Source organism: Centruroides sculpturatus, unplaced genomic scaffold (genome assembly GCF_000671375.1).
Source record: "Centruroides sculpturatus isolate CEXI.00-Female unplaced genomic scaffold, Cexi_2.0 scaffold1356, whole genome shotgun sequence".
Classification (NCBI taxonomy): Eukaryota; Metazoa; Arthropoda; class Arachnida; order Scorpiones; family Buthidae; genus Centruroides; species Centruroides sculpturatus.
In genome coordinates this window covers 198,391-217,771 of record NW_019385489.1, presented here as the reverse complement: position 1 = coordinate 217,771, position 19,381 = coordinate 198,391, and the positions used below count along the sequence as shown (strand labels likewise).

The 19,381-nt window shown below is 28.0% G+C and overlaps 1 protein-coding gene across 2 annotated transcripts in view; it reads left to right on the top strand.

The window, feature by feature from the left end:
* The first annotated feature begins 560 nt into the window (after window positions 1–560).
* LOC111639464 (neurobeachin-like protein 1) overlaps window positions 561–19,381 on the top strand; it is a 111,009-nt gene continuing 92,188 nt past the window's right edge. Inside the window, exons 1-6 of one of the 2 annotated variants that reach the window (XM_023385358.1) lie at window positions 561–836; window positions 3,871–4,003; window positions 8,615–8,721; window positions 11,064–11,195; window positions 16,037–16,187; window positions 17,773–17,960. In XM_023385358.1, the coding sequence (XP_023241126.1) occupies window positions 3,901–4,003; window positions 8,615–8,721; window positions 11,064–11,195; window positions 16,037–16,187; window positions 17,773–17,960 (681 nt within the window). In that variant the 5' untranslated portion in view covers window positions 561–836; window positions 3,871–3,900. The remainder of the gene's footprint in view (window positions 837–3,870; window positions 4,004–8,614; window positions 8,722–11,063; window positions 11,196–16,036; window positions 16,188–17,772; window positions 17,961–19,381) is intronic. The other variant, XM_023385357.1, reaches the window with a different exon arrangement.

Sequence of the window (19,381 nt, the reverse complement as noted above, 5' to 3'; positions counted from 1 at the left end):
CATTGACAAAAATTCAATGTGGCATCACAGGCAACAAATAAAAATTTCAACATTGAATAGGTTAATGTAATTGCAGCTTTCATTAGTATTATTTTATTAGCTAAATCAAAAAAATGTATTCTTCTATAATTTCATTTGATTTATTACTTTTATAAGAAAATATTATCACTTGTAATAGAAAAATTTAATATGGTAAACTCGTTGCCAGTTAAAAAAAATTCTGAGGTAACAATTAATAAGGAATTGAGGAAACAAATATTTTAGCTTTTATTTTCAAAAATTTACTTAATTCTTTTGTTTAATACTAAATTAAATTTATCAAATGTACTTATTTAACTTAAATAATACTAGATCTATATAGTATGCAAAATACAATCAATCATCATATTGTTGATTGCATTTTTTATTTTAGCATATACTGATTTAAAAACCCCCCAAAAAATCTAGAAAGCTTTATTCATTCAACTTTTTGCATGTTTATGTATGTATGTGTATATATATATTATAATAATTAATTTAATTCTGAAAACTCACAATTTGTTTATATATATAATTTTTAAAAATATTTTTATAGATCTCGATCTGGAAGTCGAAATTCTAGTTTAGAAGATCTTACAGTTGCTTCAAGCAATGATACAAAATCACTACCTGATTCCAGTAGTTCCGGTTATTTGACAACACTGGAAAGTAATCTTAAGATTTCTCAAGATTCTGATGAAAATCAAACATTAATTGAAACAGAAAACCAAGATCTTGTTCTCTGCCAAACAGTCATAACAATTGTTTGTGATATTGTGTGGAAAGGTATTGATGGATCAAGTAAACAAATTTGGGAGGTATACTTTGGTTATAAAAAATATTTAAATTAAATGAGTTGTTAACTATTCATGTACCATTTCTATAAACAATCTTTTAAATGAGCCAAAAATTAATAGTATTTTCTTATTAATCATGTTAAATTATTTTTTACTTAGCACTACAGCTATTTTACAGCTATTTTTACAGCTATTTTACAGCTATATTACAGCTATTAAATACTTTACTATTTGATTGTTAACAAATATTTATAAATAAGTAAAGTAAACATCTGAAGTTTATTTTAATATTCAAAATAAGTGAATTTTTTAGAATTTTAGAAATTTAATGTTGAATTATATGAAGACATTCCTGCTTAATGTTTTTCTAGTAGAACATCATTTGATTTATAATACCCAAGTTTTGTATAACATACATATACCTCAATACAGTGTTTTTCCTCCAATGTTTATATAAGAAAAATTTATATTTGTCATGAAAATTTAATACATATTTAATAAAACAATATGCAGGAAAATTGTCAAGTTACATTTCAAACCTAATAAGCAATTATTTATTATAACATCATCACAATGCTGACCTGCAATTTTTAATCATATTTTTAATTTATTTAATTTAAAATATATGCTCTCCACCTCAAATTAGTAATATCTTGCCCTTGTACATCATACTTACTGCTAGCAATAGAGTCATGCCAGTCATCTAACTCCTTTCAGGGAAAATTTTTTAAATTGAAATAACATGATTTCCAGTGCAAATCAGAAGTTTATATATAATTAATTGGGGCCTCCTTCCCTAAGCTTTCCATATCTGGTCTTCACTTTAATCTATCTAACTCTGTTCTCAAGATTAAGGAAGGATAGACAGTGAATAACAATGGAAATTAATAGGTCTACAATTTTTTTCAAATTGCAGCTTAATTAGATAGAACATCAGAATTACCTGTAGATGGTTTGAAAAATACCTCATGTGTTAAGAAATGTGTTAGCTTTTTAGACAAGGATATATATTGTAGATTTATATTGTACTGCTACACTTAGAAATTTATTGTTAAGTTGTTAAAGATAAAACAGACAATACTACACCTGATATTATCAGAGTAGGTAATAGTATAGGAAAATAAGACAGAAATTGTCTCTCTCTCTCTCTCTCTCTCTCTCTCTCTCTCCAACAAGTATTGCATTAATTAAATACAAACATTTGTTGGGATATTTCTATCAAAAGGGAATAAGTACTTCAAAAATAGCTAATACTGAGAGAGTCATCATATTATAAGTTACAACAGCTTCTATATACCTTCTTGATGTCACTAACAATAATCAATCAAATTTATAATTTACAGAATTGTCAGACCCATTTTTAAAACTGAGTTACAGTTCCTAATTTTATTGTAAATTTTTGTCTTCAGATTTTACAAATTTCTTTATTGCAGTGTATTATTTACCATGTGATATTGTAAATGTATTGTTTATAGTATGACATACAGATTATACATTTTATTGCATACAAAGGAACTTTTTTTAATGATTTAATTGTTTGGTAATCAGAATGTGATATTTTAAGCATACATTCTACATTCTAATTAGTAATTTATTTATATGTAGGCATTTTATTGCATTTTACTTACCTTTAGAAAATTGGTTTTGGCTTTGTGTTGTTGATATAATGCATTATTATTTTTTCCATTTAAAATTATGGGAAATAGGATTCCAGTTAATGTTTACCTACAGACTGATTTCCAGGGATTACTGATTTACTGATGCTAAGTGAGGGAAGCCTGTATATAAAATACTTTTGAAAAATATAATAGGAAATTATTCTAATAATAATTTATAATTTTTTTAAATTATTCAATATAATATGTAATTTGAAATCTATATTACCATTAATAGTAAAACAAAATGTAACAAAAAGTCTGAAAATATAGAAACCAGTAATTCATTGATTAATACATTTTTGATACAATAAATTATTAACTTCTATGCTTCTATCTTTTCTAATTTTATTTATTTTAATTATATAGAATTGTTACTTCCATTTATAAATTACCAATAGTAATTTATGAATATTTGAAATCTTTATTAACTTTTGTATGTATTACGTTTTTTCATCTGGACATTCTCCAGTAATGGAAAAGTGACTGAAGAATGTCAGAAAGGTCAAACAAAAAAAATCATACATACATACATACGAAATTGAATAAGAGAACAATTAAAGAAAAGTTAAGAACCCAAAATGCATATTGTTTTTGATATAAGAAATATGATAAAGTTAAGCTCAAGGTTTCTGACTAGTGTATAGTTTAATGAATAAAAGAAATGTTTTAGTCATTAAATAATTTAGAATACAAGAAACTTGCATCCAAATGATGAGAATTGAGTTGACTTGGAATTATTGTTGTTGAGTACTTAACTGAAGATATTTTTATCTCATACAATTGGAATATAAGGTTATCTTACATAAATCTTCAGGATACTCTGTTTGCTTTTGAAATCTGTCTGATAGCTTGTGGATTGTGGACAAGTTTACAATAAACCAGTTTAACTCATTTTGAGATTAACCATCCTCAAGCAGTTTATTAGTTTTACTCACTTTGTAGGATGATAATTTTAAGATATCTCCATAACTTGTATTTTAATATTATTTAATTTATACAGACTCAAAATAAAATACAGTAGCTTTAAAGTTAGCTTCTTGAAAAATGGCTGATATGTTTATCCAGAATTGCATGAATTTGCTTATGTTAGTAGAAAATAAGTCATTCTTATTTTTTTCGTTCAAATCACCTTTCATTTTTTTAATTTATGAAAACTAATATAGATATTCAGAAGCATCTTTTATCACTGCAGGATTAGAAGTTTCTCTGAAAATTGGTTTTGAAAATGTTTTGGTATATTTTGAAAATGTCAAGTTTGTTGATGATGAATTCAAATAAGAATATTATGAAATTGGATATTTTATATTATTAATTTTAAACAATTAAAATATTACTATACTTAAAAATTTTTATATTATAGTATTTAAATATATTTTTCGTTTTTATTCTTAACATAGGAATATGGCCACGTTTTTGCTTGTGTGAATATGCTTGCATTAAGTAATGAATTATATTCATCCCATTTAGAAATAAAAAGACATATCTTAGAATATACATTACAACTATGTTTGAATGATATTCAAGAAACAGGTAATAAAATATATTTAATATTGTAATGTTTATGTAATAATAAAAATTAAAAAAAAATGTTTTTAACCATCAAAAAAAGTCCAAAAAATGAAATAAATGAGATAAGAATATTTATTATCTTTTAGTTTAGAACATGATGATTACAAGGATTAAATTTTAATACAAACTCACTTGTCAGTTTATTGGTATTAAGAGTCACAAGTGTGGTTTTGCAGAACATTTTCAATATGTATTAAAATGTTATAATTACTGTATTTGTTCCTTTGCATTGCATAAGATATTTAAATTCAGGGTGTTCTCTTTCAAAGCTTTGTTCTTAGTTTTATTATCATTCCTGATGACATTTTAATACATATCATGTTGAAAATGTTTGAGTTTTATACTTACAACTTATTTATGATTTTTAACACTAATAAACTAGGTCTTTGTTTAGGTATTGTATTATTGTAGTACATCTCATTGCAATTTGTGCTTAAATTTTAATCCCAGTTTATAGTAACTTTAATAACTTTTATAAACAAGTAGCTATTTACGAGGGCTGTTCGGAAAGTTCGCGGCCTTGCCTATATGCGGCGCTGCGATCAATTTAATTTTTGGCGGGAATAATTCAGCCATCTTTGCTAAAGATACGATACCAATTTCCGCTTGATTTGTCAAAAAGTTTTGCCACGACAGCTTAGCAGATAGTCAGTGTGCACATGCTTTGTCAAAAATGGAGAAGACGGAGACTCGTGCGGTCATAAAATACCTGACGAAAAAAGGGTTGACCCCATCTCAAATCAAAGCTGACATGGATGAAGTTTTAGGAGAGTCTGCTCCTTCGTACACCACTGTGAAAAAATGGACAGCCCTTTTTAAATCTGGCAGAGAAAGTGTGGAAGATGACCCTCGCAGCGGACGGCCGTCAACTGCTGTCACTGAAGAAAACATCGACAAAGTTCACGATTTGGTATTAGCAGATCGCCGTTTGAAAACGCGTGAGATAGCTGAGACAACAGGCATCTCTGTCGACCGAGTGCACCACATCCTAACCGAAGATTTGGGTATGACGAAGGTCTCAGCAAGGTGGGTGCCGCATCTGCTGACCGCCGAGCAAAAACGTGTTCGCACTTTGATGTCAAAGGAGTGTTTGGACTTCTACCAGAAAAACCCACAGGATTTCTTGCGTCGGTTTGTGACTACTGACGAAACGTGGATCCATTACTACACTCCTGAAACAAAAGAACAGTCGAAGCAATGGAAACACCACAGTTCGCCACCACCAAAGAAGGCAAAGACAGTTCCATCAGCGGGTAAAGTGATGGCCTCGGTTTTTTGGGATGCTAAAGGCATCATCTTTATTGACTACCTAGAAAGAGGAAAGACCATTAATGCTGTCTATTACTGTGAACTTTTGGAAAAACTGAAGAAAGAAATCGAAGAAAAGAGGCCACACTTGAAGAAGAAAAAAGTTCTGTTCCACCACGATAATGCACCTGCACATTCCGCCAGAATCACTGAACAAAAGATAAACGAACTTCGCTTCCAATTAGTTCCACATCCACCGTACTCACCTGATTTGGCCCCCAGTGACTTCCACCTTTTTCCAAACCTAAAAAAATTCTTGGCTGGAAAGAGATTCCACTCAAATGACGAAGTCATCTCTGAAGTGAACGAGTATTTTGCACACCTTGACAAATCGACCTATTGTGATGGCATAAAAAAGCTAGAACATCACTGGAATAAGTGCATTGTTAACAGAGGAGATTACATTGAAAAATAAAAAAGTTTTAACATTATTTTGTTTGTTTTTCTATGTGAGGCCACGAACTTTCCGAACAGCCCTCGTATAGTCATAAATTTTGTAAAAAATAAATTTTATATATTTACAATGATTATGAATTGTTAGAAAATAAAAAAAATTGAATCATAATTTTGATAATAAATTATATATTTTGAATAAAAATTATACATATTACTATATTTCTATATTTTATTGTATTCAGTAACATATTATTGGCATATTATATATACTGGATAGTTATAAAATAAGCATCTCTATTTTGAGCTGTAGCTTGAAGGAATAACCCAAATGAAACCAAAATTTAAGAAAGGAGGAAGAAGAATGGAACAAGAGGAAAAAATAGTTTAAAAATTGCCAATAGAGTGTGCTGTAAAGTTTGAAATGTAATGTGTAATGCAAGAAGAAAGAATTAAGGTGCAAAAACCAATGGCATACTGGTATTGGAAAATATCACAGTGTGGTTATGCTGTCGCATGGCATTGATGATCTAGTTCAGGTTACACAAAAATTGTCAATGCCATGTGACAGCATAACCTCACTGTGATATTTTCCAATAAATACGAGTATTTCATCAGTTTTTGCACCAGTATTACACATTATATTTCAAAGTTTACAGCACCCTCTAGTGACAATTTTTTAAACTATTTTTCTCCCTTGTTCTATTCTTCTTCCCCCCTTCTTAAATAGTATGTGTACCAATTTTGGTTTCATTTGGGTTATTCCTTCAAGCTACTAACAGCTACAAATAGAGATACTTATTTTATAACCATCTGGTATATACTAATTATGGAATATACCAATAAGTTATCAGAAAAAATCTAGCAACAAGTTGCTTAACTTTCCTAGCAACATTTAAAATTGTTTGTGTGGCACCATTTGTTATGAATTTAAAATATAAAAAGTTTTTTAATTATTATAAAATGGCAAAAGGCTTAATTTTGAGGGTAGGGATGGATTTTATAAAAAGTTGTAAATGCTAATAATGAGTAAAATTGTCATTAAGTCCGACTCTACATAACACGTGACCCCCCATTTATTTCCCCACACCCTTGACCTTTAATTACCAAAATGTAATAGCATCAATTTTTTAAATATATAAACCTCCCTGCAAACTTTCAGAAATTTTCAACAAACAGCATTGGAGTTATTAAGCTTCAAAGAGGGTGAACAAAATTGTGTCCCCCTCCACACACACATACAAAAAACCCCCAAAGTGTTTTGCTTATTGAGAATACAAATGCTGAATAAATGAATTTAAATTTATTCCAAAGTATTAAGGAAGTTAAAATTTCTAAAAATATCCATCAAATTAACTATTGCAACTGAAAATACCTAAAAATTAGGTAACCTAAATATATAAAATTACTTGTCTTGACTGACTGACTGATTCGTCATTGCCCATAGCAAACTGCTTAACCTAAAAAGGTAAAATTTTGTACACAGGGTATGCCATAAGAATGCACACTAAGAAGGGATTTTTGGAAATTCCTCAGGGGAAATTTCCAAAAATTCCTTCATAAAGTGAAAGGGAGAGGATTAAGGCTTAATCTAAAGAATGGCTTCTACTGTACTATTTTAGATGTGATTTTTTGTTTTTAACTACGTTTAGTCTTCATTGAGTACTTAGGTTTATTAAATTGATAATATTTCAGACATTGTTATAAATATTTATATATATTTCGAATTTTTGATTAAATGTTCAAACCATTTTAAATTTGAATTTGTTATTGCATATTGGTTCGATTATAGAATGATTGTAAACGTTCCAGAAAATTGATCAAATTGAAAACAGTTTGTTTGATTCTCAGCAATTCTCATCATTCTCAGTGGTAGGTATAATTTACTATGGTTGTTGAAATACTGAATATAAATGGGGTTTGCATGCAAAATCCACATGGGCGAAGTTGTGGGTAATAGCTAGTTACCCATACATTGGCAATGTTGTTTATGAAGTTAATAAATTTAACAAAAATAATTAATATTTAGTTTTATTATTTATTTAGTTTAAAATAAAAGCAAATTTGAAATGTAGACAATGGAATCACCCTATTATAATAACATTTCAGGAGGAAGTCTAACTGCAACTTGTTCTTAATCTGTTTTTCTTCTGATAATGTGACAATTCATTAAAAGGGCATCTCTGTAATTGAAGATTTATGTTTGTGTGTGTGTTTTTTTTTGTTCATTTGTCAATGGTGACTGAAATGATGGATTTTGAAGATAAACTTTTTGTATTCGTCAATGTATTTTTACAATGTGACAATTATTGAAAGTGCTTATGTTTAAAGTGTTGTTTTTGTTTTTTAGTCAATTTTATTGTCAACATTGAAGATAGTTTATTTTCTCATAATTAGTGTATCTTGGTGGGTGGTCTGCAGTATCTGTAATATAATAAAATAAAACCATCCTTTTAATTAAAAGATACACCTGTGTTATTTGTTGTTTCTAATTACAGAAAATATCATTTTTGATCATTCACTTATATTATTAAAGTTTTAAAGTCCATTATCCAAAATTCCAAATTGATTAATGGGAAATCTTTGAATTTTCCATGAATTGTAAATGAGACTTTTCAATTTCATATTATTAATAATAGTGTAATAGTATTATATTATATAAAAATTAATTTTTATATGATATTTATATTTATAATACATATTTTATATTAATAAAATTATTATAATTTCTTGTTAAACTATGTATTTCTTTACATAAATTTAACTACATAGCAAGTCTTTATTGAGAGTATTTTTTATAAGAATTAAGTTCTGTTTATAAGAAAATTTTAAATTATTATGATTAATAATTTTCCTAACATTTATTTTTAGCACAAACAAATGCACTTCATTCGGAAAATGCTATAAGAATAATACGATTTGTATATGATTTTGTTGTTTTGGAAAATACAACAGATGAAAGAAGGTTAAGTGAAAAGGTTTGAGAAATTAACTTGTTATTCTTTACAGTTGAACCTCCTATAATGAAGTAGATATGTTCCGCTTTATAAGAATTTCGCATTGTAGGAAACCTCAAATACATGAGCCAGTCACAGCCCGGCACATGTGCAATTTATGGACTACGGCTGATTGAAAGGTTTTCTTCCATAAAATTAATCGATTATAGACTAATTTCACTCAACATTTCCAAAACACATATACTTTTTTGGGAATAATCTGTATAAACTATGCTATAAACAAAAAATTGTAGGATTACTTACCGAGTGTGCCCCATTTGACTACACCATTGCTTAAGCTTGTTTTCGTTGCGGAGCAGTGCACCAAACGGCGGCTGCATTTTCTGATAAGTTATTTTTCTGCGAAAAATTCGTTGAACTTTGGAGACATCATTAATAGAAATAATTTTTATGACCGTTGAATGTTTTTTTCACAAGAAATGTATAAAATTACANAAAATTGTAAAAAAAAAAAAAAAAAAAAAAAAAAAAAACAGACTGAATGTAGCGCGAATTTGAAGCGAGATACCACATTTGAAACAATACTTGCATCCGTAAAAGTACTTTTCCTGCAAAATATGGTGTTTTTTGATAGAAGAATGCCGAATTTTTATAAAAATTCTGTATATGAATATTTTTCATTAGCTTATTATCAGAAAATGGTTTTATCTGTCCTACATTGCTTGAGCCACACTACCCCCTGGAGTTTGTTATAAAGAGAAAAATAGTTTTAAAATTCCCAAACATTTTTAAATTATCAAAATAATCTTTTGACACCATATTGTTAGATTTTCTTAATTTTCATGATTGATAAGATTCAAAATTGACTCTACATATATTCAGATGTTTGATAGATGAAAATATAGTTCAGTAGCAAATTATGCATTTGGAGAGGCTTGAAGTTCAAAGTTTGAGGCCACACCTAACATTTTAAATAGTAAAACTTAATTAAATACAATATTTCTGAGAATTTTGATATATATTTTGTTTAGCAACACTACTCCTTGAAGTATATTTCATATCTAGGATTCCTGTTAAAAATAATGGCAACAGTAAAGGAACATAGAGTAATAAAAAATAGTACCCATCTACTATCAATTTGTTTTTCCCTCTTTTACCTTGAGATGTCAAAATTTGTTAAGTTTCAGTATCAAATGGATGCAGTTATACTTTTATTGATATTAGAAATCTAGTCACAGGATGCAGTAGACTCATCAGTGCTGCCTGTAGTGACTACAAATATCACTATTTGTACTAACAACATAGTCTAAGCTATGCATGTCTACGTAGACCAGCACATTCTTTTGCCTATATCAAATATCACTTGCTGGTGGGTGGCAAGTTGCAGGCAGTGCAACTCTCCACTTGATAGCTAGTGATATATAGTATGTATGGACAGCTTTAATACAGTGTTCACTATGTCTTTTTTGATTTTTATATAAATTCATGTGAGTTAAAGCTGTAAAATGAATAATAGCAAAATTTTTTTTGTTAATTTGAGGACCCTTGAGTATTTGTTGTCCAAGAAATATGTCTTGTATGTCTGTACAACAATCTACTATTGTAATATTGTTGTTTGAAACAATAGATAGGAAGTTCAAAGTTTTTTCAATATAATAAACAGTGGAATTTATTTTAAATTATAATCATTTAGGGATATTATATTGATAATAATGACCAACTCATAACATTAAGCAGAGTAATTAATAAGACTGTAATTAGTGGAAATTCTAATTTTACTGACTGGCCTTAAGAGAGTATAATAAGACAAATAAAAAAAAATATATAACTAGAAGGTTTATTGATTTATTTTTATTATTGTTTTGGAACAAGCTAATTTTGATAATATTATCTATGATTACAAAAAGCAAATTCTACTATACTAACAGCAATTTTTATAATACACTATGGTTGAGTCAAAAAGATAAAGAAAGCTTTTACAATTATTTGAATTGTTTGGATACAGTATTAAATAAAAAGCTTTAACATAAATTACAAAAAAGTCATTATAAATTATTATAATGCATTTATTGATATTAGACAACTCTTTTGGAATGTTAAAAATATATATACAAAAGAAAGAAAAATGCACATTACTTATTTTTATTTAATGAAATCAGAATTAAAATTATATGAATTATTAGTAAATATTATGATTATAAGTGATTTAGATAAAATATAAATTAAATTTTTATAAAATGAGGATAAAAATGAATAAATGAACCGTTAATTGGTAAGATTAATTATTTAAAATAGTTACACTTGAATATATGATCCTATATTGATAATATGTTTATTTTATATTTTATTATTTGTTATTATAGTTGTTGGATAAAGTATTGGCTCTTCTGGATATTTTACTTGTGTTTGAAGAAGGTCCTGAAGAAGGATGGGCAGAAATGGCAGAATTAGGATTAAATATTATATTGATTTGTGCCAAGAGTGATAATCTTGAAGTTAGTATGAACTTTATTTAATAATAATTCTAAAGATTGAAATAATAATAATTTATTAGAGTTCTTAAAACTTGGCACCATATTAACATAGGTACTTCAAATTTTCTTCATCAGGAGCTAAAAAATTTTAAAGTTATTTTTGGAAACATTTTTGATTCTTTTCAAATCTACTTTAGCCACAAATCCTTGAAAATCAAATTTATAACTTTTGACAGAATATAGAATAAAATAGTATGAAACCAATGCTTTTAAATTTCACTATACATCATGATGAGGTAGAGACACTATTTTATTAATCTAATAAATTAAACAGATTCAGTGCTAAAAATGGAAAATATGGATAATAACTAAAGGTAAGACACAGGATGCTAAAAAATATGTTAATAATCTATTTACTCTGCATTTGATGTCAATGGTATTTAAGATAGGCTTTGAACTGTTGCTAATTTTTATTCATCAGCGGCATTAATTATCTTTATGTACCTAGAAAATCAATAGATGTATGACTGCTCTAGTATTTTTATTCAGAATTTTTTTTTAGAATTATCCATAAGAGCTGGTTTGTTCCATAGAATTTTGGCATCATGAACCCAAGCTCATTGCACAAGAATGGAGTTAAACCCATATTGAATAGACCTTACTGGACAAAAATGTTCTTTTATTCTGATACATACAGATCATGTAGCGGATCTTATATAATAGAAGGTTTGAGTCAAATTTACAAAGTTTACAATGTTCACAATTTCACACAGTTGGTACCCAACTTGGTATGCCAATTACACAAAATAAAAATAAAGTTCAAATAGTTCAATATTGCTGATCTTGGTTTGTCGAGAAGACACCTTGCGATGTATTGATGAGTTGTGGCTAGAAGTAATCCTCTTCCGGCGGATGACGAACAAACAGTGAGACGAATTCAGACTTGCCTCGACCACTGATGCACACTTGAAGTCCCAAAACTAAACTTAGACGAAACTGATGAATATCCTGACATGCCAAAGCAAACTTACAAAGTTCCTGTGCTGAAGTGAACTTAAATTAAACAGCACTGAATTCACTTAACTTCGACGAGACTGAACTCAACTTCTATTAACTTAAAACTCCCGCTTTGACATCAGTCCTTTCATAGCCGTCGAAAGTGGGTTGGTTGACCAATCAGTGTATACCGAGCTGTAGCACTATGCAAATAACGTGTGATGTGATTCCTGGCAACCAATCAGCGATTACGAGTTGTAATGCTATGCAAATATGTGATTCTTGTTCAATCAGCTATTACTGAGCCATAGCCTTATGCAAATCATGCCATGTGGCATGATTATCTGTTGACTAATCAGTGGCTGTGCATTCAAAAGCCAACGGCCACTTTCAACCGTCTATCGATGACTGTTACTAGTTCAAAGAAAAACTGGAATCGTGTCTCTACATGATCCAACCCTGACAGTTTGATTATTTTTACTTACCTTCAGAGTGTAAATTCCTGATTTTACTAGTATCTCCATGTTTTTGTTGTTACATAGTATAGTCATGATTGTAGAAGACCTTCTGATGGCTAAAGTTATGCTTATTTGCATAAGACATTACTAATATTGCATTATAAATTTGATTTCAAAGGACTTTTATTGATGCTGATTTGAAAATAACTTAAAAATTTTTGTCTCCTGAATAAACAATTTGAAGTATGTATATAATAATAAATAAAAAACTGTGTACATAAAAACAATTTATGGTATGATAACAAAACGTAAAAAATATTGAAAAAGCAATCATTTTTGAACCCCTTTTGGGCTCTGCATCAGGTTCTTAACCATTCCTGGATGGATATTCGATTACCTAATGCCATTTAAATAACGTTCAATCATAAGTTCAAAACAATTTACAAAAAAACTATGTTGCACATGTGCAACGAGTTGGCCTGCCTGGAAACTATAAATGGCTAGAGTGTGTTGCGAATCAACTCTTGCCAGGCCAATGACAAGACCATCTCCTCTTTAAAATTTATGCATGTGGTTATGATGGAGGATTTAAACATGTGCATAGTCTCTAACATTTTTGAGGTGTTCATTGGGAGGCGCAGCGAGGAGGAGATTGGCCTGAGTAAAGTCAGCCACTATGTCTGGATCTGTGGCATAAGTAATGAGGGCGATGGAAGTTCTCCTGTGATGAATATCTGCCTGATGTTCTTAAATTCTGACACCCATGGACTGTTTAGTAGAGCCTATATATATCAGATCCCTATTGCATGTATTATCCCTTAAAGGGACACTATAGCCTTTGGTCATCTGCTGGGGTTAGGAGGGTCCTTCCCATTACGTAAGATATTAAAAATAGTAGGGCACCTCCTGAAAGCGATTCATACCTGGCATTTCCTGACAACCTTGGCGTATACAGATTTTAGGTGTGGGTTAAAGGTGATGGGGATGCATTCTATGTCTTCTGGTTAGTTATCATTCAGCTGGTCTACCTCCCGTGCATTTTCCAAATGTATACATTGATAACATTGTATCAGCCTATGTACATCTTTGTGATGACTGTGTCCTGCGGCTACACGTTCTACAGATGCTAGTTCGGTATCACAAGCCTAAATGTTAGACAAATGTGTAAAGGCTCTTCTAATTAAGGCTTTATGGGCTGCAGTCTTGTATGAAATCATACATTCTGGTAGTGTTCTGTGATCTGTTTTCACTCACTCTTTAACAGTTCGTTTCTGAATTTCGATGCGAATAGATGTATTTGTGCAGTGAAATTTATTTTGAAAAATTATTTTATAATTAAAAAAATGTCATCAAGAGAAGCAAGTTCTTCGCGTTTTGACGAAAAAACTGTTGATGATAACTCTTTATACAGTGATGTATTGAAGCAGTTGCTAAAAGATGGAGTAGTGTATTATGAGAGTTTACTTTTCAAAAATAATTTAATTGCAACAATTATAAATTTTTTTCATTCAACACATCTAATGTATTATTGTATAATTCTGTGCCTGTCAGCATTAGCATTTTTGGATAGCGTATCAGAAGATGTTGTTGCAATTAAATTATTTTTGAAAAGTAAACTCTCATAATACACTACTCCATCTTTTAGCCGTTGCTTCAATACATCACTGTATAAGCAGTTATCATCAACAGTTTTTTTGTCACAACGTGAAGAACTTGCTTCTCTTGATGACATTTTTTTANATGATAACTCATATACAGTGATGTATTGAAGCAGCGTAGTGATGTAAAATACTAAAGTGCAAGACTCAAACATAATTGAAAAAAGCGAATTTAATATATTGAAGCAATATTGTATAATTACATATCATTGTCAGATGTACTGTACAGTACATGATCCTGAATGATACTTATGGTAAAAACATTCAAAACAAAAATTCAAAAATCAATAAATAATAATAAATAAATGAATGAGTAAATAAATAAAAACATTATAAGTATTTATGAATAAAAAAAAAGGAAAAAGTATACACAAGAGAATCGAACCAAGCACGCAAGCATATGAGTCAGGAGTGTTACCACTCGTGCCACAGCACACTCAAGTGAAAGTACGCGTAAAATACATTATAAGTATTTATGAATAAAAAAAAAGGAAAAAGTATACACAAGGAAATCGAACCCGAGCACTCAAGAGTATGAGGAGCATTACCACTCAGCCACAGGACACTCAAGCGGAAGCATGCGTAACTTATATATAAAGTGCTAAAGAAAACTTTAAGTTTGTTTTTCGTGATTATATTTGAGTGTTGCACTTCAGTATTTTACAGGTAGTACACTCACATGGTGTACTATTTCTACACCAAAGATCATCAAAATTTGTTTCCCCAAAGCTGTAGGGTCTCCTTGTAAGTATGGTACAGGATGTAGAGACATTCCATAGCACTGTAGTCACCTAATATTATTAACATGTCACAAGTATTTTTATTACTGTATGGTATGATTTTTCTGAAGTAAGTGAATGTCTGATCAGTCACTGAAAACAAAGATAAAGTTGTTGTTTTTTAAAGTTTTGAACATGTTTGTTTATTATGTAAATGTGATTAGTAAAATGTGAAAGAAAAGTTTGGTTTATTTTATAAGTAAAAGTTTGATAAGAGATGATAAAAAATCTGTTATATAACTAAGGCTGTTTCTTAGGAAATGCTCTGTCCAACAGTACTCAACTCAATATCTGTTTCAACATGCAAATTCAGTCAGGACCAGTTGGTCCTTTTTCTGCTGGGTCCTGATCGACATCAGTGTCATCAATCAACTCTTCATATGAGCTTTGACAAATAACAAAACAATACTTTGAATTGTTTTGTGATGTTGAATTATATCTTCAAATGAAAAAATTACTACAAAAATAAAATGCAATCAATAATAATAATTTTTTTTATGAATTGTGATGTTAAATACCAATTAATTATGTAATGAAATACTAAACAGCAGTTTTAATGCTATTAAGGATAAATTTTAAACTATTACTAAGGTTATGTTAATGATAATATAAATCTCTAATTATTTATTTTTTAAAAATTGTTTTGTAAATTCTGATGCTAAGTTACTTGTTTAATTTGAAAACCTGTAATTGATTAAAATTACTTTGACTCAATACTATTGATTTTTAATAGCATGATCTTGATATCATCTCATCTTTATGGTTATTAAGACCATAAGTGTAGATATATTACAGATTAGAATTTCTTACTTGAACATTGATGTAATTAATTGAGGGAAACGATACTTACTGCTGCAATATAAATTAAATAAATAAATGTTTTGTTACATTTTTTTAATATATTATTAGTTTATTGTAAATATATTTTATGTATTTATTAATTTATTCATAATATATTTTCAATCTATTAGTTATGTGCCATGGCTACTGCCAAACTTCATGCATTAGTTCAGACAAGGCCAAATGCTAGTTTAGAGGAAACAAGTTATCTTTTATATAATCTTGATTTGATATTAAAACTTACTGTTGAAGATAAAAGTGAAGCAGACGAAATTTCTAAAGGTTGGTTTTTATGAAAAATTAGCAGTTTTTAATAACTTAGAATTAGCCGTTATAAATATTTAGTTTAAAAAATGTAAAATATTTTTTATAATTTTATTATATATTTTATAACACAGCATTATTTTTTTGTAATTTTTTTTCTTAGAAATTTGGAGTTTAATATAAAAATATTAGATTTTAATGAACAAACATTTAAACTTACGACAATAAAATAAAACATCTCTTGATATACGTTTAAATGTATATATTTTTATAATGCTTTAATAAGTTAGAAGAACTCATATTCAACCTGTGAGAGATTATATTTATAACAATAAAAAAAATTTTTGATATTTGAGTTTTAAATAGTATATTTTATATAAACAAACATCACAAAATTCAATAAATTTGTAAAGCTAAACAACATCGGATATATCAGGCTGCTTTTCTGTGATTATATTTTAAAATTAATTACTAAATAATTTGTCACTAATAATTATAATTAAATTAGTATTTATTAAATAATTTCTGGAAGAAAAAAATTGAAAAATTGAACTGCAACTTTTGCTTATCATGCAGATGCATTATCAGTTATGCTACCCGAGCCTTCATTCTGATTTCCTCTTCCAGACATATTTAAATATGATATAACCATCTTTGGTTACAAAATGTGTTGATTGGAGATGCCTTCAATACCTTAATGCCTTCATTATATATGTTTGGAAGAAGAGATTGGACTAAAGGCTGGGTAGCGTAACTGGCAACACATCTGTACGGTAAGCAGGAGTTACATGTTCAAATCCCACTTTGGGTCAATTCTTTTCTTCCAGAATATTCTAAATTATTTAATAAATATTAATTTAATTATAATTATTAAATTTAATAAGAGATGGCACCTAACACCTTCCTCTAGTGACAAATTATTTAATAATTAATTCGAATATAATCACAGAAAAGTATATTCTATTTTGTTAAATGACAGAATTAATAATTATAGATTGCTCTATGAAATTTTGAATGTTTACACAAAATTAATAAATGAATAATAGATATAAATAAATTATAATCTATGGATATATACACACACAAAAATATTTAAGTGTAATATATTGAATAATGTAGTAAAACTTTAAAAAACTTTAATTTTTTCATTTTTTGATAAAAATTAACAGACAATCAAGTATATATATATATACATACATACGCATACATATACTTGATTGTCTGTTACTCAATCAATATATATATTTAAAAAATTATTTTATTATTGAACTATTTATTGACTAAATATAAACATACATGACTTCACATAGTTATAATAAATTAAAAAGCAAAGTTATAATTCAATAATAAAAATCCAGTATTGTTTGACATGCCAACAGTAACAAAATACTAAACTAATAAAATATATTTAATATGATTTTTACATTTTTCAGTTTGGACTTTATTATTAATTTTTATACGTAACTTTTTATTCTCTAAATAAATAGTTTGATTTTAAAAAATTATTTTTTGTTTAATAATTTTAAATGAATAAATTATTTAATTTTTAATAACTGTATGTATGTATGTATGTATGTATATTTATTTATTTATTTATTTTTAGCTGGAAAACAAGAACATTATTCATTTTTAATTCCTGTTGTTCGTGCTTTATTGGAAAAAATTAATGTACATTTTCAAATTCAAAAACATCTTCCTTCTCTTTCTCTTTCAACGGCTGGTCCTGCATTTTTTGAGGAATTTCAACAATATGCACTTAGTTCAGAGTGGAAAAGCTTTATAGAAAAATTGGTAATTATATTTTTATTATATTGGTGATGATAGAATAATCATTTTTTAGATTTCTTTTGTTTTTTTATTTTTTTTAAATCTAAAATATAAAAAAACCAAAAAGCCAGTTGACTAATAGTATGAAAGTGTATTCACTAATTTTTCTTTTTTAATTGTAAATTTTCTTCATAATTTTAATGGATATTACAGTAAGTCTTTGCTTAACATTGTTGATTGTTTAAAGCCAATTAACTACAGCAAAGTGATGTATAATGGTTTAATGAAACTGATTTTATCAAAGGCTAATTGATATGCATAAGAGTTAAGTTTTTATGGCATATTTCTTGTCACAAAAACATCAGTAAAAACTTTTAAATGAAGACCCAAAACACTCTTAATATTAAACATTGAAATAAATGTGAGCTATAAATACATTTAAGAAAGATTAATAAAAACAAGATGTTGATTCACCAAAAATTGGGTAAATAATTATCACTCAATTATTTACCTAATTTTTGGTGAGTACTGATAGCAGTTGTGGTGGGTGATATAGGGAGGATGGCTTAATCCTCATTATTGGTATTAAATAAAGATAAGTAATAAAGTGAAAATTATAAGGATCACTTCCTACCACCATGCAGTTCAAAAACAAACAATTGGCAATTCCAACAAACTATAGAGAGTGCTATGTAAATATTAAAATGGCAAATGTAAATAGGACAAGTTTGTTTATTGTTTACATTGATATTAAGTGATGCCTTACATGTTAATTAATGTAGCTATAGATTTATATTATTTGTAAAAAGATGAAAGTATAATAAATGCAAATTATATTCAAATTTCAAGAAAATAATTTAGTTATAATAATTTTATTTGATCATAATTGCAATCTCTAGCATTTAATTCTCATCTCATAGAATGAATGTAATGTTTATAAAATTCAACAAGAATTGTAAATGATTAAAAATGTACTTTTATTTTTTCTAATCAATGTTATAATGAAATGATGTTGAATGAAACAAAGTGAAGTGAGGATTTACTATTCATTTTTTAAAATAATGTTTTCATTATAGTTTACTAAATTTTTACATTTTATTAAAGTACAATTATTTTAGTGTTGTATTTTTATTATTTGTGTGAAAATAACTTGATAAATAGAAAGTATATATTCATAGCACACTTTTTCTATATTTTTATATTGAAGTGATGTCTTCCTGTTTTTTCTATTTTCTGACAAAACTTTTTCTTGGTTTTGATATTTTATGGAATTCCAGCTATTTCTCATATTCTTTGAAGGGGGATTTGATGATGATTCAGAATATGTAATTTTATTTCTTAATTTTCTGTAATTTTCTCACAGTAGTTAGTTCATGAAATTGATAGACAGTGAGATCCATTTGATTTCAATTCTATTAAATTTTCCTGATATATCTCTGTTGAGT